The sequence below is a fragment of the Molossus molossus genome, unplaced genomic scaffold (genome assembly GCF_014108415.1).
Source record: "Molossus molossus isolate mMolMol1 unplaced genomic scaffold, mMolMol1.p scaffold_m16_p_7, whole genome shotgun sequence".
Classification (NCBI taxonomy): Eukaryota; Metazoa; Chordata; class Mammalia; order Chiroptera; family Molossidae; genus Molossus; species Molossus molossus.
This window is the reverse complement of record NW_023425401.1, coordinates 112,250,865-112,278,548: the sequence shown is the minus strand read 5'-3', so window position 1 is coordinate 112,278,548 and position 27,684 is coordinate 112,250,865. Positions and strand designations below refer to the sequence as shown.

At 60.9% G+C, this 27,684-nt stretch overlaps 1 protein-coding gene across 1 annotated transcript in view; it reads left to right on the top strand.

The window, feature by feature from the left end:
• PTPRN2 (protein tyrosine phosphatase receptor type N2) overlaps positions 1–27,684 on the top strand; it is a 385,447-nt gene that overhangs the window by 321,618 nt on the left and 36,145 nt on the right. Inside the window, exons 14-15 of the mRNA XM_036246374.1 lie at positions 7,438–7,632; positions 23,335–23,482. Of these exons, the coding sequence (XP_036102267.1) occupies positions 7,438–7,632; positions 23,335–23,482 (343 nt within the window). The remainder of the gene's footprint in view (positions 1–7,437; positions 7,633–23,334; positions 23,483–27,684) is intronic.

The window sequence follows — 27,684 nt, the reverse complement described above, 5'->3', positions numbered from 1 at the left end:
TTTTGAATGTTGTGGACGCGGCACCTGACGTAAAGCAGCTGCGTGATCCACGGTGGGAGTGCAGAGGCGCCGGGGCAGGAGCCAAGGTGGTTATTGGGGTGTCGGGGGGGGGTGAGGCACACACAGGCCTCCAGGAAAGGTCAGAATGAGGGACCGTCCTGGACACGTCTTCCACCAGCTCAGGAGTCACTCTGGGAAATGTTTCTCCACGTGGATGCGTGTGCATGTCCATGTGCGTGTTTGTATGTATCTGTGAACGTATCTGTGTGTGCGTGTCCATGTGTGTACATATCCCTGTGTGTGCATGTCCCTGTGTGTACCTGTGTGTGCATGTCTCTCTGTGTGTGCGTGCCTGTCCGTGTGCATCCATGTCCGTGTGCATGTGTCTGTGTGTGTTCATGTGCACGTGTTCTTGTGCATTCATGTGTGTGTCTGTGCATGCATGTCTCTGTGTGCATGTCCATGCATGTGTCTCTGTGTGTGTGTCCGTGTGCATTTGCGTGTGTGCATGTCTGTGCATGTGTGTCTGTGCATGTGTGTCCATGTGCGTTCATGTGTGTGTGCGTGCATGTCCATGTGTGCGTGTCCGTGTGTGCTGCTGTCCTGCAGTCAGATTCAGGCGTCACCTGGGCACCACTGCGAAGCCCGTTGGGGGAGAAGCAGCAGTGACTGGACGCTCAGAGGAGATGGGCTGTGACCAGAGCCCCCGTCCAGGGACAGGGGCTGCTCTGGCCCGTGTGAGGCACAGGGTCATCCATGGATCAGGTGTGGCTTCGGCTCTGTGGGCAGAGGACAGAGGATCCCCATTTCCTGAGCAGGGATGGCCATGGCCCGCCCCCCAGCCTCAGGTGAGGATGCCCACGGGGCCCAGACCAGGAGGGGCCTCTCGGCTCGGCCTCGCCTCTCCCGTGACGGTGCCAACCAGACAGACTTCACGGTGCGGGTGTGCGTGTGGAATCGCTCCCCCAGACCGCGCTGGGCGTTCCGCTCTGCTCACGGCCACCGCGCAGGCCCAGAATGTGAGCGGCTCCTTCTCGACTCTGCCTTCACGAGGAAATCAGCCCGCAGACAAGGCGGGGCGAGCCCCAGACGCCGACCTCGGGCACCTTTCCCCCAGCCTACCTGCTAAACACCTCACTCCGTTTCAGTCATGCTCAGTGCAGACTTTTACCCATTTTAAACATACCCGGCATCGATGGTTCTTTTCACAAAAGCAATACATGCTCCATTTAGAAAATACACACGAGCAAAATAAAAAGTAATAAACAAACACCGCCTGCTCTTGCACGAAAAAGCAGCACCACCTCTGTGTCGGCCTGACGCCTTCTCAGACCTGCTCTGCTGGTGTTTACCTCTGAGAGTCGAGCGCCTGTGGCAACGCTCTCCAGTGCCGCAGCCGCGCCACACTGTCCTCGGGGCTGCCGGAGCGTGGGCGCCAGGTCTCTGCTGGCTTGCTCGCTTCCGAGGTGCCCGCTGGAGAGGGGTCCCTCCCCAGAGAGGCCGGACCTCTTCAGGGCCTCCCGTCTCCTCCCGTCTACCCAGTAATTGGCCTTCGCCCCTCCCGGCACCTAATGAACCATTTCTCTTTCTCCGGGTCTTTGTGCATGTCCTCAGTGTGGCCCTGTGACCACTAATTACGGTCCCCAAACAGCCCGGCCCCCCCTTTGTGTGCACACCCGGGCGGTCGCCGCTCCGTTCCGATTGTTCCTTGAAAGGTGCGGAGGGTTTCTGAAGCCTTTGTGGCCCGGGTCTTTCTCCGGCAGAACGGGGGCTGGTCTTTTCTCTGAGGGAGCCCCGCTCCGCACCGTTCCCCGCCGACGGAGGTTGGAGAAGGGAGACATTTGCATTATTTGTGTGGATGGATTTCTGCCCCCAGAGTCCTATTCAATGCATTCTGCAAGACGCCTTCCCAAGAAGAATGGGGGACTCGGGTTCCACGAGGGAGGCCGGGGCCCAGCTCTGGGTGCCGCCGAGAGGCAGGTGTGTCGTGGGAAGTGACAGCTGTGGGACCCAGCGAGGGGGGTGACCGTTTTCTCAGGCTGAATCCCCAGGCCCGAAGGCCTCGCCCTGAAGATGTGAGCTGTCTGGGCCTAAGCAAACCCTGTGCTCGGCGGGGAGCCGCCTGGTGCAGGGGGTGGTACGAGCCGTGCCCGGCGGGGGGCAGCACCCACATGGTCGCGTGCTGCGGCAGGAGCCTATGCGTGCTGGGCCTGCACACGCCCGAGGCAGACGTGGGGCAGAGCTGGGTGTGTGTGCTTGCTGGTGGGGAGTATGTGCCTGGAGCCGGCCCTCCTGGCTCCCCTTTCTGGACAAACAATGTGCCAATTGGATATTTTTAGATGATGAGGCACAAGCTCCGTGTGCTGGATTCTTCTGTGACTGACATTTAATCCAGGGGCTGTGAGAACAGGCTGCTCTCTCCTCTTACAAACCCCACCCCCTGCTGGGGGGCAGGTCGGTGATCCAGGAGCATCAGCCGGGCCTCGGAGCCTGTGTGCAGGGCGGGACCTCACCTGGGGTCCCCACTTCTCCAGGTCGCTCCCGTCTGCAGACAAGGAGACACCAGAGGCCTCGGTCCGGCACCAGGACCGGCTCACAGTGCCCATCCCTGTGCCCAGCTCTTCCCACGCACCCCCTCTCCCAACACCCCACCTCCATGCTGTCGAGGTACACGGTTCCCACTCCACAGACCACGAAACTGAGTCAAAGCCACGGCGCGGGGTGGCAGCGGGGGCCTGGGTCTGTCTGGTTTCCTCCCCCACGGACGGTGGGTTTCCATTTCTGGAGACGCTGCTGCTCCAAGCACTTGCCTCCGGGAGGGGTCCCGCCGCTGAGGCTGCTCCAGGGGCCCGTGTCCTTCCCGGCGGGCGCCTGGTCTGGGGTGCGTGTGTCCACCCTGACCTTCCGAGCACCTGAAAGGGACAGAGTGGGTGCAGGGAGGGGCCGCCTCGTCAGAAGGGCCGCGGTGGACGCAGCCCCGTGGGCCGGAGATCGGTGCTCTGCCCTTGGCCCTGGGGGAGGTGTTCTAATCCACACACGCTGGCCTGTTCCTTCCCCTGGGGAGCGGCCTTGGGCGGGAGAAGGAAACGAACCCGGTCGGCCTGCTGGTGGCAGTGATTCGGGACCAGGGCAGCTCGGCCAGGCCCGGACCCCTCAGCCCGGGGCGGTCTGGTCCGCGGGGCACCGAGGACGGCCCGGCACAGGCACCGGAGGGCTCAGGCTGGCTGGGGCCCCCCATGTGGCTCTGTCACCGGAGTCACTTGGCCGAATCCCCACTTCTTGCTTCATAATGACTCCCTCTCGGCGTCGGGTCCTACGCGTGGTACCACGAATGTCGTCATCGTCTGTGTGACCTCGAGGTCCCCGTGCTGCAGGCTCGGCACCATCTCATCTCCGCGGACCTGCCTCAGCTCCCATGTGGCCCCGACTTCACGCCGTGCGTCTGGACCCCACACACAAGACAGAGGGTCTGGAAGGCCCTGCACCCCCCTGTCCGGCGGGTGGGGCACAGCGGCCAGAGACACCCCCGTGCCGGACAGGCCGTGGTGAGGGTTCGAGGCCGAGGAAGCGTCAGTTGTTGGCGGGCGGTGCCGTCAGGGCGCTGAGCTCACCTTGTCCGATGGCGCCGTAGTTGGGCCTGCGGTTTCCTTCTCGGGTCTCCGGCACCGGAACCCAGGACCCTGGTGTTTCCACCCTTCCCGCGGCCAGGATGGTAACCGGGAAAATCTGGACGCAGTCGGCCCGTCTCCGCGTTTCTGGCCTGCAGCTTACTCTGCAGTTTCCACCAGCGGGACGCTCTCCCGCGGGGACCGGCGCCCTGTCCCTTTGCTCGCCCGACAGGATTCATGCCCAGGCCCCAAGCCTTGGCAATGACCCTGCATGTCCCCGTGTGCTTCCTGTCCCGAGCGGCGCAGCACTGGGCCCTCACGTCCGTCAGATGACGGACGCCGGGTGCGGGAAGCGGGACATGTCGTCTCCTCGCCGTCAGCCCCCAGGTGACGGGCCGAGTAGTGACCTTTACTTCCACCTTCAGTGAGCGCCCGCCGCTCGCTCATTGGTGGCTCGGGGTCGGCGGGGTGGGCGGGGTCGGCCTGCACGGTCACCTGGGGGCTGCGTTGGCCCTTTGAAATGACGGCGGCCCGTCTCGGGGCGCGGGCCCGTCGCACAAGCTCCCTCCGGTCTGCGGCCAGAGATCAGAGGTGCACAAGGCAGAACGAAATGTCTTCACGGAACTAAACCCAGGATCTCAGCCCACAGTGCGTCCGTCTCCTGCACCAGCCGACCGTCGGTCCTGCCCTGCATGTGCCCTCGGTCTGGAAGACAAGTTGGCTTTCCCTTCGATGCCGTAACTTTCAAGTAACAGTACAGGGAGCGAGCAAAACACGGGCCTCCTGCTACCAGCCCACAAACCAGAGCTGCCCGAGGACCGGCCGGGAGGCTGCAGAGCGACGCCACGGGGAGATGTCTGCAGAGCGCGGGGTGCGGCTGTCTGCCTCCTGCCTGCGCCCCTGGGGACCCGGAGGTGCCCTGACGGTCCGGGGAAGGGAAGGAGAAGTTTCCCAATGAGGGAGCGTGGCAGGTCCCCGGCACGGCGGCCGCACAACCGCGTGGAGGGCCTCTGTCTGCGGCTGACAGAATGAGCCGGGTGGAAAGACACACGGAAGTTCCACGTCCCATCACCGACGCCATTCCGCACAGCGGGGCTTCCGATGTCACGGGATCCGAGTTCTGTCCTCTCGTCCTGGGCCACCCCAGGTGGGGCCGCCGCTCCAGCCCGGCCTGGGCACAGCCGCCTCCAGCCCATCACTGTGAAGCCAGCACGGGGAGTGGGCCCCACTGGGCCCAGAGTCTGTGTGATGCTCGGGCCGCACCTGAGCCGGGCGGGCGTTGTCCATCCCCCGCCCCAGGGGAGGACGCGAGGCCCGGGGAGCCGGCTCACAGGGACGGCAGAGGGAGCAGGGCCGCCGTGTGTTCCCGCCCAGGTGCGCTCAGAGCCCGGCCTGTGGGCGCCCTAAGTCACCTGGCAGCACCTTGCTCTCCGTGGCCCCGGGGAACTCGGCCCCGAGCCCCAGCCGAGCAGCAGCGGGCGCACAGGGTGCCGACCACAGTATCCGGCCGTCCAGGGTGCAGACCACAGTGTCCGGCCCTCCCAAGAACTGTGCCGTCAGGACCGGTGTCACCGTTTCACCGACGAGGAACCTGCTGCACAGAGAGGGCGGGAGGTTTGCCCAAGCTCACAGCCAGGAGCCCAGACGGGCTGCGTGTCCGGGGCTGCGGGTGGGCGCCGAGCTCCCTGAGAGCCAGCGGAAGACCCGGGTTAGGTGCTGACGGCTCTCAGCTCGGTCCCCGAGAAGCACGTGTGTCCCAGGCCCAGGGGTCTATCCAGACACGGGGCGAGGGCCTCGTGGTGCGTGTCTGAGGACAGACTCCCGTCTGGTCCCCGTCGCAGATGCCCAGACACCCTCGCGGGCGGATCCCGAGAAGCTCGGCGCACCTGGTTCCGTCCGTCCATCGGACGCGTCCAGCTTCTCTGTGAGGCGTCGGGTGGGAGTGGGGTCCCGGGGCTGAAGCTGCCGCCTGCGGGAGGCCTGGGAGGTTTTGTGGACTTTGTGGCCGAGCCCTTCCCACACGGACTCCCTCCATCTTCCCGCGGCTCACCTCGAGTTGGCCACGTTCCGTGGACGGTCCGCGCACAGGCCCGGGCGCCCCCGGGGTCACAGGGAGACAGGAGCTCGCGCCCCCTTGTCTTGCATCCCTGACAGGACCGCCGGGGGTTTCAGGTGACCACTGAGCCTCTGGCGTCTCCGCGATCTCCCCAGGCCTGGGGCGCAGGTCTGAGCCCTCGGCCCGAGCAGGGTGTGTCCACCCCGGGCGGCCATGGTTTTCGCCTAGGCCAACGGTATGAAGCTGCAGAAACGTGTTTTGGGGTGCCTTTTCCAACACCGGGCCGCAGTCCGTGTCGTGAAGGGGAGATGGATGCGAAACGTGCGCGGTGACTGGGGTCACTCACCTCATGAGAAGGACCCACGGTGTCTGGACCTGCTTTGTCTTTAAGGTCCTAAGACACCTGGGGTGAACTTGTGTGCAGACTCCTTGTGGACGGACCATCTGTGAGCCCCGAGCCCTGCGGGCGGTGGGCTGGGAGGCGGGAGGGATACAGGGGTGCTTTCTTCTTCTCTGTTTTCCCTTTTGTCTGAGACACTCTGCTGAGGTCACCCATTCGACCTGTGTCCCTGGACACCTCCGGTGACCCCCACTGAGGGTCAGTACAGGAGGTGGCCCCAGACAGGCTCCTGCTAGAAGCACCAGAGGAGCAGGGCTGGCCACCGGGCCCTGGAGAAGGACGCTCGGGGTCACACCAGGAGTCCCAGGAGAACCGAGCGGTCGAATGTTTTCTGTGTGGCATCAGCTGGCGTCATGAGGTCTTTAACACCAGGGAAGTGGGAGCTGGGAGAGGAAACCGTCTGTCCGTGGTCTGTCCGTGGTCCTCAGCCGCCACCCTGCTGGCTGACAGACCTCCCGCAGGTCCCCCAGCAGGGTGTGGCCGTCCCTGGGCGGCTCTCAGACGCTTCCCTCTCCCGTGTCCCCCTCCTCTCGAGCTTCGGTTCCCATGTCACCTTTTCCTCGGCAGTTTTATTTGAACGGCCTTGTTGCTGTGATGTGTTCCCTGGGCCAACGGGATTCGTACCGGCTGTTCGAACACTGCGGAGAGCTGTTGTTATGGACACGAGCTGGGCAGCATCAGCTAAACCTCGAGGGGACCGTCGGTGCAGGTGGCCCTCGGCTCTGCGCACTGTAGGCTGGTGCTGTGCGGGGCCATGTTCTCCCCACCACGTGCTCCTCTGACACGTCCTCCCTGCCACGCCCTCCCGGCCTCAGCATGTCACCTGACGCTTCATCAGGCCATCACCCTGAGGTTTCTCCTTAAACCTGGAAATGTTTCTGGTCCTCGAATCGGAAAAGCAAACCTTTCCGTCAGCCATGGACTTTCCTCCCCTCACATGCTCCCATCACTCTGGTGCGGGCTGTTCTCAGTTTGTTGTTTAGGGGAAAAGGGAAGAATCAAAAAGAGGGTTTGTTCCCAGAACACTCGACTGTGGTGCCCGTCTCCGTGTTTCGGTGCACAGTGTAAAACCCCAACCCCACCCCACGGCCCGTGTTCTAACGAGAAAGGAGGCCCTGAACTCGGTCTGCAGGACGCACAGTTGTGAGGGTATTCGGGTGTGACCACAGAGTCAGGCCGGGACCCCTTCTCCTGGTCTGTATGTGTCTGTGGGGTGTGTGTATGTTGGCGGGGTGTGTCTGTGGGGTGTGGGGGGGGGGGTGTCAGGTCACAGGGTGAATGTCCCGCCCGAGCCATGGCTCTGAGGACAGGTGGTGAGGAGGTGCCGGCTGCGGCCCCGGTGGGCACTGACCCCGTGTCTCCCGTGTCCGCAGGAACTGTGCCGCCAGCGCATGGCCGTGCGCACGTCTGACCGCCCGGAGGCCCCGCACGTGTCCCGCGTCAACAGCGTGTCCTCACAGTTCAGCGACGGGCCGATGCCGAGCCCTTCTGCACGGAGCAGCACCTCGTCCTGGTCCGAGGAGCCGGCGCTGCCCAACATGGACATCTCCACCGGCCACATGGTCCTGGTAAGGCCGCCCCAGCCGCCGGCCCCTGCCCCACACGCAGCTGTGCAGCCGTAACCTCAGCGACCGTGGCCGTGAGGGGCGGGCTGTGAGCCAGACGCCAGACGCCAGACGCCTCTGCTGGGCGGGGTGAGCGGCTGGTGTGAACCCCGGGCCCCCTGCTCTGCCCCGGTCGGGGAGGTTCTGCCCGGTCCTCCGTGCTCAGGGCAGGATGTGGACCAGCACCTACAGTGTGCGCGGCTCTCCTGACCCTCCGACGGACAGGCCGCGCGCCCCTCCCCCAGTCGGCTCAGCATCGTCTGCGCAAACAAGTTTCTCGGGGCTGCTTGTGAGTAAAAGCCCCGGGAGCAGGGGAGGTCGCAGACCTGGCCCCGGAGAAGGCCGGGGGCCGGCGCAGGAGTCCAGCGGGGAGGACGCACCAGCTGGCCGCTCAGCAGGGTGGACCTGCCCCCGTCCCGTCCCGTCCGGTCCTCCCCGCACGTCCTCCTGGGGGCCGTGTGTGCTGTGGCTGCGTAATTGCTGAGGTTTATTAAGAGGTGTTCGGACCCCAGCCCTCCTCCCTGCCGCCGCCTCCCGGCCCTCGGCCCCGCTGTCTGGGTCTCAGGCTGAGGCTCCCTCCTGCTCGGTGCGTGAAAAGCCGGGACACACGTCACCAGCCCTCTGGGCCGGGGGGGTTTCCGCCGGACAGTTCATTTCCCCAGACTCGGTGTGAGGTGGGCTGCAGGTGTCCGTTACCGTCCAGCGTTTACCCTCTGGAAACTTTCCTGCCCCGTGTACTTCATAACACAGGCGGTGGAATGAAGCCGCAGACAGCCAGGGGCTCGCTTGGTTCGGCTGCTGCAAAAAGACCACAGACGTCTGTCTCCCAGCTCCGGAGGCTGGACATCCGGGGTCGGGGTGCCGGCAGAGCCAGGGTCCGGCCAGGGCACCTCCTGAGTCTGGCCTCCCGTGGTGGAGGGTTGGGGGGTCTCTGGGTCCCTCTCACAGGGCACTGATTCTGTCACGAGGCTCCCCCTCAGGACCGAACCCCTGAGTCCTCACCGTCAGACATCACCTCACTGGGGGTTAGGCTTCAACATAGGACTTTGGGGGGACACAGACATTCAGCCTGTAGCAGCCAGCAAACCCCATGTTCACCTGAAAATCTGGCTGCAGAGCCTGGAGCTGGAGCCTGAGACACCCCGAAGACCCCGATGGGGCTGTGGTGCACCCGGGGTGCTATCCGTCTCTGGGTGCCCGAGGCCACAGGGCAGGAAGCCAGACTCGCTCGGCCCAGACGTGGAGACGGCGGCACCACAGCTGGCTGGCGGTGGACCTGTGAGGCCGGGCCGAGAAGTTCCCCTGGACACAGCGTCTTGGCTCCGCGCCCACCCAGAGCCGCCCGGGACGGGAGGTCACCGGGACGCAGCGGCCCACCCTGCGTGGCTGGATGGTGAATCCACTGAATCGTCTTGGACAATATTTGTCCCTTTTAGAAAAGCAAACTCAACCGAAAGGTCAGATTTTTCATGAGACTCTGCATCGGAGCCAAGTGTGTTTCTCTGACTCGCTGGCCGGGGGGTTCGAGCAGAGAGCTCCGTTGTGTCCAGTGTTTTTATACCCTAAGACGTGAGTGACGGCGGGATGGCATCTCGTGTCCAGATGGGACGTGAAAACGTGGTGCTCACCACAGAAAGTCGCAGTTTGGCACCCACGGCCTAGGAGCAAACACAGTGGTCGATGCTCCAGGGAAATGTGCAAACACAGGCCCTGACCGAGCCTCGCGTGGCCACGGCGTTGATGGGAGATGTCCCTGCAATTGGGCACCAGCACCGAGCACATGTTTCTGAGGTCACCACCACCTCCGACCCCCGGCCGCGACACAGGCCTGAGGTGTGCACTCGGCCATGTCCTGGACGCCCTGTGTGCGCAGTGCAACCTCGAGGGTCTCTTCCGAGCCCCTGCTCAGTGGGATTTGCAGATGCGATCCACCGGCCGTGGGCAATGAAGAGGGAGCGTGTGCTCTGTGGACGCAGCCACGTGGACCTGCACAAGGGCTGGGCCTCGAGGGTCTGTCCTCGCTGGGGAGTCCTGACGTGTGTCCTTCTGTCCACTCTGCAGACGGTCCAGGTGCCGTCTCCACCCCGTGTCGTCTTTGCGGCGGGCGTTTTCCCTCACACGGGATCTGAGAGGCCTGGAAACGTGGCAGAACCTGAACCCCGTGTAGCATTTTTACAAAACTTCTCAGCCTCTACACACACGTAAAACAACGCATCTTTTAAGCTCTGAGACCACAGTCCATTTGCACGTGGTGGTGGAACCAGGGTCGCAAGTGTGAGGACCACTGACGCTGGGGCTGGGGGTGGCCACTGTGGGCCCAGGATCCCACTGAAGAGCCACGACACTGTGGGAGTCCATGCAGTGGGACTGACCTGACCCCCACAGTGACCATGGCCTTGGGGTGCCGTCCACCCGTCGATTGATCACTGCAGGGGGCATGTCTTTCACTTGCAATCTTTCTAGTTATTCTTTTCAATCCACCTGCTGTGTGGCTCTCCTGCCTCTGATCCCACGTGAGTATCTTCAATCGTTACAAATGCGGTTCTTCCCCGGAGACCCCCAGATCACGCCTGTGGTGTAAATTTGAGCCTCAGTCCTAGATGAGGCCCCCGCCCCAAACACCTTCCCACGTGGAGTCCATTCGGAGACAGATAAGCCCCCCGGTGTCCCGAGCCAACCCCGTCGCCGAGCATGTGGTCTTCCGAGGGCCCTGAGTCCGTGGGGTCCCACGTGGCTCCCACTCTGGCCTCCACGTCCCTCCTCGTTTCGGATTCCTAGGATCGTCCTGGACCAGCCTCTCCAGGTGCCTCGTTCTTGGGTCTCCGGGAACATGAGTCAGTGCCAGTCGCACAGAGAACACGGTGGAGACCACGAGCTGCCACGTCACCTCCACACTCGCCTCTGAGGACCAGCGGGACGTCCTGCATCATCGAGACGCCCTGCGGGCGGCCTGTTAGTGAAGAAGGCCGGACAGCGCCCTCTCCAGCTGGCTCCCCAGGGTGGCCTTGCTCCGGGAAGCTCCTGTGTGTCAACATGAGCCAGCAGGTGTGAACTGACAGGCGGGCAGGCGAGGGGCCGGGCGCAGTCCCCGCTGGCACAGAGGTCACGCCCACGGTGAAGGCAGCTGCGGGGAGGAGTGGGCGCCAGGCTTCGTCACTGCTTGTGCTGGGCGAGCCGAACAGAGGACGACGTCTTCCGATCCACGGTCCACCCCTGCTTGACCCGCAAACCTCGAAAACACGTCGGGGTGTGACCGGGGCCGTCCACAACGTGAGCGACAGCTGGGCTGAACAAGGTGAAGACTGTCGGTCTTGTCTCTGACGCGGCTGAAGAGAGAGAATCCACCCGGGCCCCCCCTGCAGCAGGTGGAGGCGTGTTCGCCGCCGGCTCTCGAACCCTGACTTCCCTTTTTCTCCTCTGGCATTTTGGCTGTTTCGCAGCGGACGGGCTCAGACCTCTGGGCTTCGGTCCCACTTAGGTGGTGAAGAGAAGGTACGTGCTGAGTCTCGTGGGAGCTCCCGGCGTTGGAGGCATTTCTGCCCCCTCCTCGCTTTGCCTCATTGCCCATGAGCATGCGGCCTGTTGGTTTCAGGAAATTAAAATCCAAAGTCCTCTGCCCCGGCCGGTGCTCAGTGGGCTGGGGTGTCCTGCCATCCACGGAAAGGTTGTGGGTTCGATCCCCGGTCAGGGCACGTGTGGAAGGCAACCAATCAGTGTCTCCCTGTCCCTCCCTCTCTAAAACCAGTAAACATCTCCTCGGTGAGAGTTAAAAGTAATGATAATAAATAATTAATTAGTTAAAAATGAAAATAACTCTAATTCCATGGAGCACATTTAGAAAGTCTGTGGGGCCCTGGCCGGTTTGGCTCAGCGGTTAGAGCGTCGGCCTGCGGTCCTGAGAGACCCGGGTTCGATTCCCGCTAAGGGCGCGTGCCTCGGTTGCAGTTTGTCCCCGGCCCTGGTCGGTTGTGCGGGTGGCAGCCACTCGATGTGTCCCTTTCACGTCGATGTTTCTCTCTCTCTGTTCCTCTCTCTCCCTCCCACTCTACCTGAACAAAAGATGGAAAAATGTCCTCGGGTGAGGATAAAAAAAAAAAAAGAGAAAGTCTGCCGGTATTTCCTAACGTGGGGAGCCCAGTGTCTCTCCCCTCTGGATGCGGGAGAGATACCCCCGTCCCCGCCCTCTCCCGGGTACCCCCTGCACGCACGGGAACCCTCTCTTCCTCCTGAAAACTTGACCAGGACATCGTAATGAGCGCCTCGCTGGTGCAGAGCAGAAAAGGCTGCTGCTAAGAAAAGATCACGTTTACCCCGGGCGGGAAGCCGTCTGCGTCGCTAGGCAACCGCCCCCGGGCCGTCCTCGTCCTGAAAGGTCCCCCGTTGCAACGGCTGTCGTCCTCCGAGCTGAGATGGTCTCTTGGGGCTCCCTCCTGTCCGTGGGTGACCGTGAAGGTGTGGGTGCTGGAGGGGAGTCCCCCCAGGGACTGTCCAGCTGGGTGGCCATTGGACATGGAGTCCCGTGTAGACGGAGCTAACGAGGAGCCCCAACCTCGTCACATGGCTTGTCCCTGTCTGGGTGGCACCATCGGGTCCCCCGGTGCCCGCGTGCCAGTGACGCTGTTTGTTTCCAGGGGTCTCCATCTTTGTTGTTAATTCTCACCCCAGGATATTTTTCCACATATGAGAGAGACACATTGACGGGTGGCCTCCCGCATGACCCCGACCGGGGCCGGGGATCAAACCTGCAACCCAGGTACGTGCCCTTGACCAGGAATCGAACCCAAAACCCTTTGGTGCACGGGCCGGCCCTCTAACCACTGAGCCGCACCAGCCAGACCATTACCCGTAACGTTTGTTTGGAAAACGGCTAGCTCCGGAGTTTGCGATGCCGGTAGGTGAGGCAGCATCAGTACAAATGTCATGGAATCTAATGACTTCTTCAGACCTGCTCTGCAGGCTGATGCTGACGGCCACCCTTGTCGGTGACGGTGGGTTGTTATTGTCCGCGGACTGAACCACAGAAGGACGACAAACAGCGCCCTGGTAAAGGCAGGTGGCCCGGTCCCTTCATTAGCATATTCCCCTTATTAACTGTGTAATTAATTGTACGTGGCCCAGGGAAGCTATGGAAATTGCATTTTGAGATGTATCGAAGCTGACGTATGCTTCCGACGTCCGTGCAATTCACCCTTAATGAAGCCGAGATGGAAACCCCCGATCTGTAATTATTCCTCGCCATTTGAATGACAAGCGAAGAATTTTATCAGCAGACTTTTAAATGAAAGGGGATTAGCCGCTAATGTGGAAATTGTTCGTCTTCCTAATGAAAACAGCGCTGGAGAAAAGGTTTCGTGGAAGAAGGTGCGAAACAGCCGTTTCTGATGCTCCGTGAGGATCTGTCCGCGCCTGTCGGCGGAGCACAGATATTCCCGAAAGTGAGTGAACATTTGATGGAGCCAGAGCCGCCCGCGCGTCCCAGGAGTGTGCGAGAACCCAAAAGCCCGGCGAAGGCGAGAGGGTCTGAGAGCCCGCGCTGAACAAATGGCAACGCTTGAGAATATTCTAGAAGAGGTGAGAACCTGCTTATTGGCATAGACGGCTGCCTCTCATCCCTTCTGAGCCTCCATCTAAGACTGTGGACAGGAGTCCTGGCCAGTTTGGCTCAACCGTGAGAGCGCCAGCCCACAGGCTGAAGGGTCCCAGGTTCAATTCCAGGTCAAGGTCACGTACCTGGGTCGCAGTTCGGTCCCCGGCCCTGGTTGGGGTCGTGTGGGAGGCAACGCATCCATGTGTCTCTCTGACGTTGATGTTTCTCTCTCTCTCTCCCTCCCTTCCACTCTCTCTAAAAATCAATGGAAAAATATCCTCAGGTGAGGATCAACAAAAAATAAAACAAATAGACTGTAGACCGTGGATATGGGGTTTTTTTTTTTTTACTCAGAGCAGGAAGGAGAGAGAGGAAGAGAGAGAAACATCGATGTGAAAGGGACACATCGAGTGGCCGCCACCCACACGACCCAACCGGGGCCGGGGACAAACTGCAGCCAAGGTACATGCCCTTAGCGGGAACCGAACCCGGGTCTCTGTGGACCGCAGGCTGACGCTCTAACTGCTGAGCCAAACCAGCCAGGGCGACCGTGGATATTGTTAAAGAAAACTGTTAAATGAAGTACTATGTCCATTTGTCCAACAACATTCCGTGGCGTCACCGCCGTGGCTCGGTGTCTCCTCCACGTGTCTCTAACCCTCGTGTCCGACATGGAGACCACAGAGCTGTGGCCCATTCTCCAGGCGGGTCCCGGGGTGGCCCTACCCTTGGTTCACTCGCTCACCACCTCGGCTGTGCCTGAAAACACATCTTGCCTTCATGTCGTGTCCTGACTTTCCCCACGGAGTTAAAGCCGTGGATGAATCTAAGTTTACAGCCGCAGCTGGTAGAGCCCGTGTCACGGGCACAGAAGGGCCGTGTCTGGGCTTCTGGAAGCCCTGGAACCCGACCTGAAGGGGCGGGCCCTGCTGGGGACCCAGCGTGTCTGTGCCAGGCCGAGGCCGGCTGGAGGCCGCACGGGGCCCTCGAGCTCTCCTGGGGGACTGTCCCAAGGTCTGAGCGCCCCCTCGCCACCCGGGGACGACGGGCAGCACGGATACGCACTTTCCACTCCTCAGAAGGTCTTTTTCTCTCAAGCCCGGTATCATGCTGGTTTCCGTGTGGACGTATCGGTGCACGGAGCCCACCGGCTTCCTCCCCGTACGCTCCTGTCACAGAAACTTCTGGCACCCGGGACCCCATTCGTGACCTTGGTGGTGACTTTGTGACTGGACCCCGGAGGTCTGCAGGGCTGACGGCATCGCCCACCTGCCGGTCTCGCCTGCACCGTGCTCGCGACGGCCGTGTGCGCACCAGACGCTCGGGCTAGCCCCTCTGTTCCCGGGCGCCTCGTTGGGCAACAGTGTATCGCGTGACCCAGGTTAACGGGGTTGTTTGGAGTTAAGCTCTCGGCTGTCAGTTTTCTCTGGTACTTTGGGAGCACATGCCTTCCGTGAGGATTTGTGCGGTGGCTAAGGTGACGGTGTCCAAATACCCGGACATTCTGTCCCGTCGGCGCTGGTGGGTGTCGATGGAGGTTTTCAGGGGTTTGCACAGACTCCCGACTTCAGGTGAGTCACGGGTGTGACTGTAACTCCTCACTGTGCGTGTGTGCAGGACAGAGAGCTGAGACAGCCACCGAGTATTTTGCAAGCTGGCAGGTTGCAGGACTTTAGGAGAATAAAGAAGAGCAGACGAGATCATGAAAGGAGCCGAATCCTTATTAAATACACGGAAACCCTCTAATTTGTTCTGTGAGCCAACCCCGGCGGCTCTGCCCATATCCCCTGTCCCCTCCGCCTCCACTCTGTCCCTGAACCTCAGCCTCAGCCACAGGAGTCTGTGGGGATGGTCCCAGCTTGGCCGTCCACCCCGCCTGGAGCCAGTGACCTTTGAAAGGCATCTGATGGTCACTTTGCCTCTTTGCCTGGAAGCTCTCCTTGGCCCCCCGTGGCTCGGAAGTAAAGGTCACCTCCAAGGTGACCAGGCTTGGAGGCGAGCACACAATACAAGGTACAGATGCCGTGCTATAAGCCGGGCACCTGAAATGAAGGTAATGTTCTCAACCAAGGTCACCCCAATCATTTAATTTCTTTTTTAACTTCACATTTCTCCAGCAGCCTGGTTGTCTCTGTTTCCGGAACGTGCTGGGTCCCTTCCCACCCAGGGTCTTTGCCCCTGCTGCCCCCCTCTGCAGCCCCCCCAAAGTCCTTTCAGTTACCAGCACCCCCATCTCTCCGGACGAGCTCGGGAATCAGCCGCCCCCCCTTGTCCATCCCTGTCTGCGTTTCTCCCCGATCATGCTGTCTGATATTGTCCTTTTTTAAAATATTTTTTTATTGATTTTTTTTTTTGAGAGAGAGGAAGATAGAAATATCATGAGAGAGACATTGATCAGCTGCCTCCTACACGCCCCCCACTGGGGATCGAGCCCACAACCCAGGCACGTGCCCTGACCGGGAATCGCACCAGGACCTCTCAGTCTGTGGGTGAGGCTCAGTCCTCTGAGCCACACCGGCCGGGCTAACCTTAATTTTTCAGAGGTTTTGTACAATAATAAGATTCATAAATGTGCTCGTCTAGAAGTCTTGGGCTTCTTCAGGAGTGACAGCTGAGACCGAGGTGCCGAGTGGCCGGTGCGGCTCAGCAGGTGAGCGTTGGCCCGAACCGAAGAGTCTCAGGTTCGATCCCCAGCACAGGTTGGGGTCGGTGGGAGGCAACTAATCAATATTGTCTCTCTCACATCAATGTTTCTCTCTCTCAAAGTCAGCGGGAAAATATCCTTGGGTGATATTCACAGAAAGAAAGACAGGAAAAAGGGCCTCCGTTGTCAGCGTCACTGTGATAGCAGCTGTTTCTCCGTCTTCCCGCGGAGACCTCTGCCCCCATCCCCACGCCCTGCGCACGTCACACCAGGTGTCCTGCTTAGGAAGAGTGGCGAGGATGGCATCACTCACTTTTTCAAGTTATTAATGAACATGTTTCCGGGACAGAATGTGCCTTATTAACATTTCCCGTCCGGGTTCCCGGCGTGAGTCCATGAAACTGTGATTTTCTGTAAGTCAATAGAGGGGAGGTAAGTGAAGGTCACCGGTAATGGCTGAGCTGCGTGAGCTCGCGCCCCATGCAGCTCAGGGCTGAGCCTCTCCGCAGTCCACCCGGCGAGACACGTGGCTGGGCCAGCGCCGCCGCCCGCCGGGCCCCGGCTCAGGGTCCGTCCACAGCGCGGTGGCGCGCAGTCCTGCTCGACTGCACTGGGAGAGCCAGACCCTCACATGACCGAAGCACCTGCATTGAGGCTCCCGACCAGGCAGGCTCCACGTCCTTGGCATCTGGTTCTCGGCCTCCTGAGCCACCTGCGCGTCCGAAGGCAGCAGTGGGGATCGAAAGCGTTTGCCTGCGAGCGTCTGTGTTCTCCCAGCCCTTGCGTGTGTTGTGTTGTTCAGCTACACAGAGGACTTGGCATAACACAGACGACCCGTGTTCCCGGCCTCAGCCTCAGCCTGGCGTCGGCCGCGTCCCCCGTTGCGCCTCGTTTCTGTCGCCTTCTCCGCCCAGACTGGGTGTGAGGCGGGGACACCCCCGCGAAGGCTGGTCGTTCGGAAGTGCTCGCGTCCCACGTGTGTGCTCGAGCTGGCTGCACTGGGGGAAATCGTTTCTCAGTCAGGTGGAGACAGTCAGAGAGCAGTGTTCAGGGTCCCGGCTTCCAAACGTCCCGCTTGGTCCTCGTTGTCGCTCGGCTTGAACACCAGCTTCAAGGGAGAAGGTGGAGGAGGCAGCATTTCTGCCACCTGCCCAGACTCGGTGAGGGAGGCGGCCACTCCCCGCAAAACGTGCCTCGTCCTCCACAGCAAGGTCCATGAAAAGACCACTGGCCTTCGGTTGTCCCCCTGTTCCCCAGGGTCCTACCCATATTTCTTTAAGTTTTCCCAAACTATACTCACTTTTCCCAAGTAAACCCGTGTTGACATCACAGGTGTGCACAAGTAGTTAGCCTTGTCTGCACCGGTGGGCTCTGCCTTTTAAGAAAATAGTGTGTCTATCTGCATTTTAAGTTCCTGGTTTGAAGAACCAAGCAAAGTGACATATGTTTAGTGACCCAGTGAGACTGCTGTCCTGTGGCAGGTGAGGCGTGGGCAGCGAGCCGTGGGCAGGTGAGCCGTGGGCAGTGAGCCGTGGGCACGTGAGCCGTGGACAGGTGAGCCGTGGGCACGTGAGCCGTGGACGGTGAGTCGTGGGCGGTGAGCCGTGGGCAGTGAGATGTGGACAGGTGAGCCGTGGGCACATGAGCCGTGGACAGCGAGTCGTGGACAGAGAGATGTGGACAGGTGAGCCGTGGGCACATGAGCCGTGGGCAGTGAGTCGTGGACAGTGAGCCGTGGGCATGAGCCGTGGGCAGGTGTTCACGGAATAGGCAGATTCACTCCGGGCTGAGCGTCACTTAGCGGTTATGTTGCGTTGGCCTCAGGTGGTAACGTAAATACAGTTGAGGTTCTTATTTCCTGTTCCAGTGACTCCTTCCTACGTAAACCTATCCTCTGGTCACTGACCGTGGGTCACCTCCACAGGATTTGAGCACATACCTCTGAAGCTCTAGCTTTGTGTGCCAAGTCCCTGATCACGCCCACTGCAGGACACGCGTGACAACATCATGCTGCTCGCTGTCCCAGCTCTGTGGACGCCGGGTGGGCCCAAGTCAGTTTATGCTGTAGGTGTGCGAAACGGTTTATTTTCTTGTATTATTATTTCTTTCGTTATTTTACTTATTTATTTATTTATTGTTAATCCTCACCAGGGAATATTTTTCCATTGATTTTTAGATAGAATAGAAGGGAGGGAGGGAGGAAGGAAGAGAGAAACGTCGATGCGAGAGACACAGCGATTGGTTGCCTCCTGCACGACCCTGACTGGGGCCAGGGATTCAACCTGCAACCCAGGTACATGCCCTTGACCGGGAATCAAACCCACTACCCTTGGTCTGTGGGCCGGCACCCTGAACCGCCGAGCCAAACCCGCCAGGGCTGGCACTACTATTTGTTAACGGTGTTATTTTCCACTCGGCAGCTGTAAATCCGCTTGCCCCACCCAGCAGGTGCTCCGCCTAGACAGCGAGCCCATCTGGTTTCTCCTCCGTATTTCCTCGCGTGGAACGCAAACGTCTTACTTTGGGGACACACACGTAACACAGGCGTTTTCATGAAGACGGGACGTCGTCTAACCTTCGTCCGGTGGCTCGGCTCCCAGCGCAAACTCCGGTCCTCACAGGCCGACGTGCAGCTGGGTGTGTCCTTCAGGGGTTGGGGGGCCCTGTGTTGGGGGACCCTGAGGTAAAGGGAGGAGTCCAACAGCTTTCCCAGGAATGACGGGGTCTCCTGGAACCCCACTTTCGTCGCTGTGCCGTTCCACACAGACAGGAGTGTATTTCCGCAGTGTCCCTGTGAAAGGAAGTGTTATTGGGGCCGTTTCTGCTTGTCTCGTGTAGGAAGACCCACGAAGCCGAGGTGTCCCCAGAGACGCCGGCGTGGGCGGGTTCTGGGTGACGAGACAGCCGAGAGGGCCCTGCTTTGCTTGTTTAAATGGCCACTGTCCCTCTGAGTGTTCGTGTCTCATGAGGAGTGTATTATTCTCCTCGATAACAACACACCCCGTATCTCAGCCCACCGCGGCTTATGGCGAGATGCTAAAATGAGACAGAATTTCTGTGACTTTTAATGAAGGTAAAACTGCAGCATCACCCCAGGCTCTGGCCGGCTCACATGGATTCCGTGGGCACCTCGGCAGCTAAGGGCACCTGCTCCGTGGGCGGGGTTCAGACGACCCTTCCCGGTGTCCGCACTGCGTCACTCAGTGTCCAGAGACGGGAGGGTGTTGTGTGTGGGACACACCAGTGGGGTCATTTTCCTAGTGACCCCGGACGGACCTCCGGTGTGGACACCAGTGAACAGTGCCCCTGACAGTCAGCTACTGACGCGACCTCGGGCGTAAGTCGGGATCTCACGTTCACGTCGAGTCAGACCGGCCTTCCCAGGACTGCCCGAGACTGGCCCGAAAGACCTGCCTCTCAAACAGTAACAAAGAAAAGAAACGGGTGCGGGGACAGTCTGGAACCTGCCCTGACTCCTCGGGGGGCTGGCAGCCAACTCCGCGTGACAGCGGGGTCGCCCGGGCCTCCCACACGAGGACACTGGCCGGGGAGAGACTCCCTCGGAACAGGGAGCAGCGCGGGCACTGGGCACCGGGGCTGCCACCGGTTCTCGTCTGTCGGGGGACGAACGGCGCCGTCCCGCGCCAGCGTCTGGCCGTGGTACAAGGTGCTCCCGCCCCTTCAATTCTGCGTTCACGCTGTAGTCAGTGGCGGGCGCCTGGGGGCACTTAGGTGCCCTGTTTCCTCCTCGAGGGTGAACGTCCCCAGAAATGCAGCTCGGCCTCGGGGCGTGGAAGAGAACTGAGAAGGTGGCTTCTGTTTCTGGTGAAAAGCCGCGACCCGCTCAGCCATGCACACCCTGTACCGACTCGCCGTGCCCCAACCCCTGCGCGTGAGCAGGTGGTGAGACGGGGCGGGTCACCCCCGGCACAGCAGAGGCAGCGCCGGGTGGGGACCAGCCCTTCTGTTTACTGCACTCAGGTCTTTCAGAACCAAGTCCCGCGCCTCCTCCCCGTATTCCAGTTGCCTCCCTGTGCAGAAAAGCCCCCTCGGGCACCGTGAAAGCTCTGTGAAGGATGCTCACGTCGTCCGGAAGGTTCGCCGCGTTCTTGTGGTTATTAACAAAACGCTGTTATGTTCCGGAGCATCCCAGACGCTCCATTTTCCTAGAAATTGCTTTTCCTGTCTTCGGGGGGTCAGCAGTCCAATCGGGAGACGGCACAGGGACGATTCGGGCCAGATCGACTCGCCGTGGGCACGTCTCCGTGTGCAGTGGCGACCGCGCGTCTGTCCCCGCGGCCTGGGGTGCCGTGTGACACGGACACTGTCCTCTGAAAGGTGACCCCGGGGCACGGGGTCCTTGTCACCCAGAGGCGGTTCGTAGCCTCCTGCGCAGAGGGCGGTCGTGTGGCCGGACAAGAGAGGACAGGCTGCTGCCTGGCACACGGTCACCCTGGTTGGTCTGCGTGCGGAATCGCCACCAGGAGACTTCAGAAGCGTGACTTTATGGTACTTGGGCAGCTGTGATCGTAGGTCCTGGTCCTGGTGTCCAGAAAAGAAAACCAAGAAGAAGAAGAAGACGACGAGAGATGGGGGGGCTGGAAGGCGGAAGTCCTGGAATTGGGTTAATAGCTCACAACAGGGCTCACGAAAGCTGATGTTGTTCTCAACAGGCAAAAAGAAAAAAAGCTCAAAGAAATCCAAGAGCATCTTAGCCTGTGGTAGATGCTGACGCCGCGGGGTCTGAGGGCCACGGTGCGTGTGGGCTCCTGGCGTGGAAAACCCACCTCCCGAAACCTCAGGACTTTCCCCCAAGAGCGTCTGAGCTGCGGTTGTCCCTTCTGCAAGCCCCTGAGGCCAGGTCCTTGGAAAGAGCAGAATTCAAGGCTTCGACACGTCCCACTCAGGACTCGTCCAGAACCCGCTGGACTTCAACAGCATGCACACGGGCTGCGCCGGGGCCCCCGCAGCCCACCCGTCACCCCAAGTGTGGAGAGCGACTTGGGAAGGTGAAGGAAGAGCCCGCCACAGCGTCCAAGTGAACTTAGCTCTTCAGATCGACCCGGCTGCTCTGGGCACCCACTCTGCGTGGTTTGCATTTCCGGGGTGCACCAGGTGTGGGGTCACCCTGCACGGGCTGGCTCCGCCCACAGTTAACAGCCCGTGCCGTGAGGCTCCCGGAGCTGGACTGCGTAACAAGACACATCGGGATGACGGGTCCCCACGCACCAGGAGCTCACAGCCCGTTGGGACGAGGGGTCTAGAAACGCCCAGCTCCTGACATCGGGTTCCCAGGACGACTGAGACTTCTGGGCCCACAGCGCAGACCCGGGGGGCTCAGGCTTGGAGAAGCAGGGGGCCGAGGGGGGACCTCTCTGAACTTTGCTGTCCTCCAAAGTTGCTCGCCGGTACAGGACGCCAGGGGCTGCTTGCGTCGCCCAGAAAGGAACAGGGCAGCAGGGAAACGACGGATCACCCCAGAGCCCCGTGTTCCTGTCCCGGCAGCTCCTCTAAGTCCCAGTAGACCCGAAGGCACATGCCCATCACGGGTATGACGTTCGCGTCTGGGATTCCGGTTACTTGCGAAAATTCCCGGGCTGCGGCCAACCCAAAATATTGACCCTGTGCCCAGAGCCCCACTCTGCAAACAGGCGACCTCGCACCCCCGAGAGGGGGACCCTGACGCCCACGGCTGTCACACAGGGGAGACGTGACTGATGTCAGAGGCAGAGCTGGACTTCGAGGGCCTGCGGGGTTGTGGGGAGGGGATCAGAGTTGGAGGAGCAGGCGCCAGCGCTGACTTGGGGTCGGGACAGACCAGGGCAGGAGGGCTCGTGCGCCCCAGGCGGGGAGGGCGGGCCCAGGCGGGGAGGGTGGGGGTGGGGGAGGGTGGGGTGGGGGAGGGCGGGGGTGGGGGAGGGTGGGGGTGGGGGAGGGCGGGGCCCAGGCGGGGAGGGTCTTCCTGGGTGGAGGGTTGGCGACCGGTCACAGGCTGGGTGAAGGCCAGGGCTCATCTAGCACCGGGTGGTCCCGAGTAGGTGGTATTTTGAACCAGAACCCGGGACTGGCCACCCTGCAAAGGAACGAGGGAGGTGCCCAGGGTGCCGGCCACACAGACACGATGAAGCCGGCATTTCAGACACGGGCTCGAGCCCCGTTGCCGCCTGGCTGCTGGGGGCTTTGCGTGCCCTGAAAAATCAGGGCTCAGCAGGGCAGGGGTCAGAGCGTTGGGTCTGTTGGTTCTGCCTTGGTTCTGTTACCACAGCAGCTATTCAGTTTCGTGCACACGGGGCGGCTCGGGTCCTCGCTGCATCGCACCGGGGGACTCAGGAAAGCAGCCGGTCGCAGGGAATGACTTCCGTGCCGACCGAGACGGAGCGAGACCGGTCGGCGCTCCCGGCCACGGGGTTAAAATACATGCCGTCCGTGGGGACCGGTGGGTGTGAGCATCGGGGCCGGTGTTCCCCACTTCCTTTGTGTGCCGTTAGCACCCGAGGAGACAGCATCTCTCCGTTAAACAGCAGCCGTCTGTCTGCACGAGGTGACAGGTGACGGTGACGGGCCTTCCCTGCTGGGGGTCTCGTCGGCCCCACTCTGTCTGAGGGGCTTTCTGAATCCACCGCCTCCACAGACTTCAAGGGGAGCGGGAAAGGCTGGTGTGGCATAGTTTCAGTGGGACCTTCAAACAGTAATTGCAACGTAGTATCTGTTCGTGACCAGCGCGCTCAGAAAAGGAAAACGACTTTCAATGCAGAACATTATTTACTGAGGCGCCTTCCGGGCGGAGGTGTGTCAGTGGTTTGTGTCCCCCCGAGTCCTTACCCACAGCCCCCGTGTCCCCCGTGTCCTTACCCACAACCTCCGAGTCCCCCCATGTGGCACGAACTGTGCAGCCCTGTCATCCTCCAACACAGAGCAGCGTTCTGTCCCCGAAACCTCTCCAACACCCCAGCCAGACGTTCAGAGCCTCACGTCCTTCGAGAGGACTGTTCCCTCGGAGACACACCTGCTCAGGGGCCGGTCCCGGTCCTGACCTGCGTCAGCCCGTCACCTTCCTAGTGAACCTGCTTTCTCCCCGGGTCCCCCTGGCCGGATGCACTTTCCGGCCCGTGCTTGGTGGTTAATCATCTGGTCTACCACCCGCGTGTCCTTCCTGTCACGTCTCAGCTGAGGAGGTGATGTCGTGACCTGAGGTCCTCTCTGCCCAGGCTCGGCCCTGCGGTCAACGGCACAAACACCTCTGACCCATGGAGCACGAGCAAAGCCTCTGCCGCATGTCCCGAGTCGGGGTGGCTGGGTGTCTGGCCAGCCCGGTGGGGCCGGCGCCCCAGCTGGCGCACGAGGTGAAATGTGGGCTGCACCTCCCCGGCCGCCTGTGTCCAGACCCTCTCGGGGCCTCGCTGTTGGGAGGCTCCCTGACGTGTCTCCCTTGCAGGCCTACATGGAGGACCACCTGAGGAACAAGAACCGGTTGGAGAAGGAGTGGGAGGCGCTGTGTGCCTATCAGGCGGAGCCCAACAGCTCGCTCGTGGCCCAGAGGGAGGAGAACCTGCCCAAGAACCGCTGCCCGGCCGTGCTGACCTGTACGTACCCCCGGGAGCTCAGCCGGGAGAGGGTGGACGGTTCGCCTCCGGTCCCCACTGTCCCCTGCTGCTGTCCTCAGGGCTGGGGCCTCCCCCTGCACCGTGCCCCTCTCTGCCACAACCTGCCCCCACTCTGAGCGCAGTGTGGACATCACCCTGGGCGCCCCCCCCGTCTGAAAACACGGGGTTCATGTCTCCCTTTGGGGTCCAGGGCTCTGTCCTCGCTCTGCTGGAGGCTTCACTGTGTGACTTGAAGCTTGTTTCTCAACCTCTCTGAGCCTCTTCATCTGTCGTTAGTCACGCCGTTGCCCTGGCAACGCTCCAGCTGTGAGGTGGGGGGAGTTAGTGTGGGGGCCAGCGCCCGGTGGGCACGGGGTGCATGGTGGTCGCTACGTTGGCAGCTTCAGCCTTGCGGTGAGCTCAGCGCTGCCGGAGGGGAAGCAACACGCAAGTCCAGTCAACCCGCTAACGTGAGTTATGAAGCACCTACCGTCCAGGGACCCCGACAGAGACACCGGTGCTCCGAGCAAGGCCTCTGTGCCCACAGGGCCCCCGATGCGGGGGGAGGGCAGGGAGGGCAGAGGAGGCTGTTTGGGGCAAGTAGACCCTCCGGAAGGCCTCTCTCCCCACCCTGGGCTCTTCCAGATGAGGCTGGAGGGCTGCTCACCCGCCGGCTGCTGGGAACTCGAAAATGGTGAATCACCCTAAACAAAAATGTTTGGTTCTGTTTATAATGAGAGAGAGAGAGATAGAGACACAGGAGCAATAACAGAAACACTGACTGGAAAGCGAAGGACCCAGACACGTGACTGGGCTCAGTTTCCGGCCCTGCGGCCCCGGCCAGGTGAGGGCTGACTCAGGACCGCAGGGCACCTGGGGGCACCAGGCTGTGTGAACCCGGCAACCGCCCACACCGAGCGCACCCTGTGCCAACGCCGTCCCCTAGGTGACCCGTCACCTCTACCCCGGGGGTCACCTCTCTCCCTGACAGGTGGGGACACAGGGAGTTACACCCGTGTCCTCCGTGCTGACGGGGTGCCGCCTCATTGGCCTTGTGACTCACCTGAGACGGTTTTGGGTGGACGTGGACGTAAACTTCAAACGCTCACAGGTGAACATTTGAGACACACACTGTGCCTAAACACTCGGAACGGATTTTCTCTCCAAACCACCTTTGGTTTAGAGTTTTCCCAAACTCTAAGCAGAACCCCCATGCAGGACAGCTCCGGTTTAGTCACCTCCAAGGGGCCCTGGCTCATGTTGACAGACCGTCCCCTGGGAAGTCCTTTCAAATCTCACAAGTGAGATGCACATCAAGGCAGATCCTGGGGTGTCTGCTTCCACCCCCTTTTCTGGCCTCCGCTGAGTCTGCTGCAGGGTCGGGGTGGCAGCGGGCCTATTGCTGTGGCGAACACCCAGCAGACTCCCCGGGGACTCCCCTCTGCTGCGTCACGGACAAGCCGCCGGCACGGCTGAGACGGAAGGAAAAAGCCGTCGTGGGGCAGACTCACGCTCGTGGATCTGGGCGTAGAGAGAACCTGCACACGGTGCCGTGAACTGTGACGGTGCCGCCGGGACCGCCCGACGCGCCTGAGACACGAGGCGGCCGGAGCAGGGGTGGATGCCGCGTCACTGTCTGCACCGCGGGGCTGCCAGGATCTCAGGTTCTTCCTGAAGCTGGACCGCGAGTCTCACAGGATGTCTGACTTCATGCACCACGGTCGTCTGCCCTGCTCACCGCGCGTCCCCCAGCGTGACCTGTAGAACCTTCGAGTGTGTGCACAGGGCCGGCCTGGCGACAGCGGAGCCGCTGGGCCCCGCCTCTCCGGACAGACCCAGGCAAGGTGGCAGCCCTCCAAGGGCGGGTGTTTCCTGGGCCTTCTCACCCACCCAGTGCGAGTTCACAGCTGTGGGCGAGTCACAGGTTGGCTTGGTGAACTCAGGGTCTTGTGTCTGTAGGGTCCGAGGCGGCCCAGACCCCTGCCCCGCCCCTGCCCGGCCTCCACAGGGCTCAGGGGTACAGGCTTGTTACTGAGGTGTTCGTCCTGGATCCCAGTTCCTCCCCACGCAGGTGTCCCACCTGCACATTCTGTGAACTCTTTGCGTGTCCTCCAGTCATTGAGAAAGCGTGCGACAGGGTGGATACAGGCAGCCAACACAGAGCGGGAGGAACATTCTGGTGGCCGCCCCCGAGCGAGGCCTTGTGTGACTGCACAGCCCAGGAGAGGGCGTCCTTGAGGCCCCAATGACACTGTGGTGCTCGCCAGACACGACCACCTGGACACGGAGGGAAATGCCATAGAGAGTGTCCCTCCCCCCCAACTCTGAGAGGCGTGGGACACACGGAGCTCACACCTAGAGCTCACAGGGGAGTGGCTCACCCAGGCCGTGCTCCTGACCTGCAGAAGACTGTCCTCCACGGACCTGACCACAGGGACCCTGTGTCATCCCCTCCCGGAGCCCTGGGCGGAGAAGAGATGTCGCTGGCTTGGCGCAGCCCACGCTTTTCTCTGTAGACGTTTAACAACACTCGGGCTGAAATGATAACGTGATGGTGTCTACACGCCCACGGCCTGGCCTCAGCAGCTGCGCTCGGCATTCAGCCATTTTCTCATAGTGTGAGTGTGTCACTGAGTGTGTGTGAGTGTGTGGTTGTGTGTGTGAGTGTGTGTGATTGTGAGAATGTGAGTGCATGTGATGAGTGTGTGTGTGATTATGTGAGTGTGTCAGTGAGTGTGTGTGAGTGTGTGTGTATGTGCACGCACTTTATTTATTGGTTGCTTGAACTTCCTCAAAGTGCGTTTCAGGCATCACGCTGTTAGCCTGTGTCTCCTAAAAATGTCATCCTTCTGCATGGGGACAACCCCATTGTTGTCACTAAGAAAGTTAACGATAATTCCTAATCCCATCCAGTTTCAGTCCCCCCGATATTCTAGCTATGTCCCTTACAACAGTTTTGGGTGTTTTTTTAAGAGGACGCAGCCACGGTTCATAGCTGCATTTTGGATTTTACGTTTCTTTCATCTATTTTTGACCCCCCGCCTTGTCTTCTGAAGTGGCCTGACAGAGGGGGGCCGCCTCCCGGTGACCACGATTCCCTCTCTAAACCTCACAGACCACCAGCTGGGGGTCCGACCGCCCTGTCAGGTCCACGCAGGCTCAGCTGCCTGGTTCCCTGACCTATTTCCCACTGCGGGGTCACGCTCGCGGGCACAGACGCCCAAGGACACTGTGGGGGGACCAGGTGCATCCGCACAGCACTTCCTGCCCCGCCTGCTTCAGGCTGCACCTGGAAGACTTGTGGCAGCCGGTTCACCTGGCCGGCGACCAGAACCTTGACAGTGATCACTGCCCCCACCGTCTGTCAACCCCCCACCTCTTCTCTGTCCTGGAGGTGAAAGCCACGGACCGGAAAGGCTTGTTTCTCTGTCCCCTGTTGAAATGATTCCGTCTGTCATACTCAGAGGTTCACACCTGTAAGAGCTTTTGGTTAAACAGACACACGACAAAGACACTTGCTACCCCCGTCCACTGGCACCACCCACCCCTCGGGACTTTCTGATGCTCTCCCTGCAAGTCTGCCGCAGAGTGTGGCTGCCAGAGACGTCGATGGTGGTCGCCCATCGCTTCGGAGCGGACCTCGTCACTGTGGATGAGGAAGGCGCCTCCCACACGGCCACGTGGTCTGCCGTGGGCAACAGGAACTGGGTCATAGAGCCCCAGTCTGCCTGTGTGAGACCCTCAGTCTCTGACAGGCAGCACCTTGTCATTTTGTTCTGTGTGACAGTAAAATACCAGCCCTTCAGGTACCTACAGCCCAAGCCTGAGAATCGGGGTTGTTACCTGGAGTTCCATCAGGGAAGGCGCCCTGGATTATCACCAGCTGATCCGTGCAAGAGGGACACAGACACGATGTGAGGACTCGACTCACCACTGAAGGCAGAGGAGAGGCCACGGGGCCCCGGAGCTTGGACAGCACCTTGAAGCCGGGAAAGGGGGCCCCCCTGACCCCAGAGCCTCCAGGAAGAATCAGCTCCGCCAACTCTGAGTTAAGAACTGTTTCAAAAAAGGGAACATCTGTAATACTTTCGACGATAAAGATACATTTAAAAAGATACAAAGGAATAATAAATACAAAGTAAAAGCTGTTTCAGACGCTGAAGCGCATCACTGTGCCTGATAAACCTGGGCTATTTGGGCCA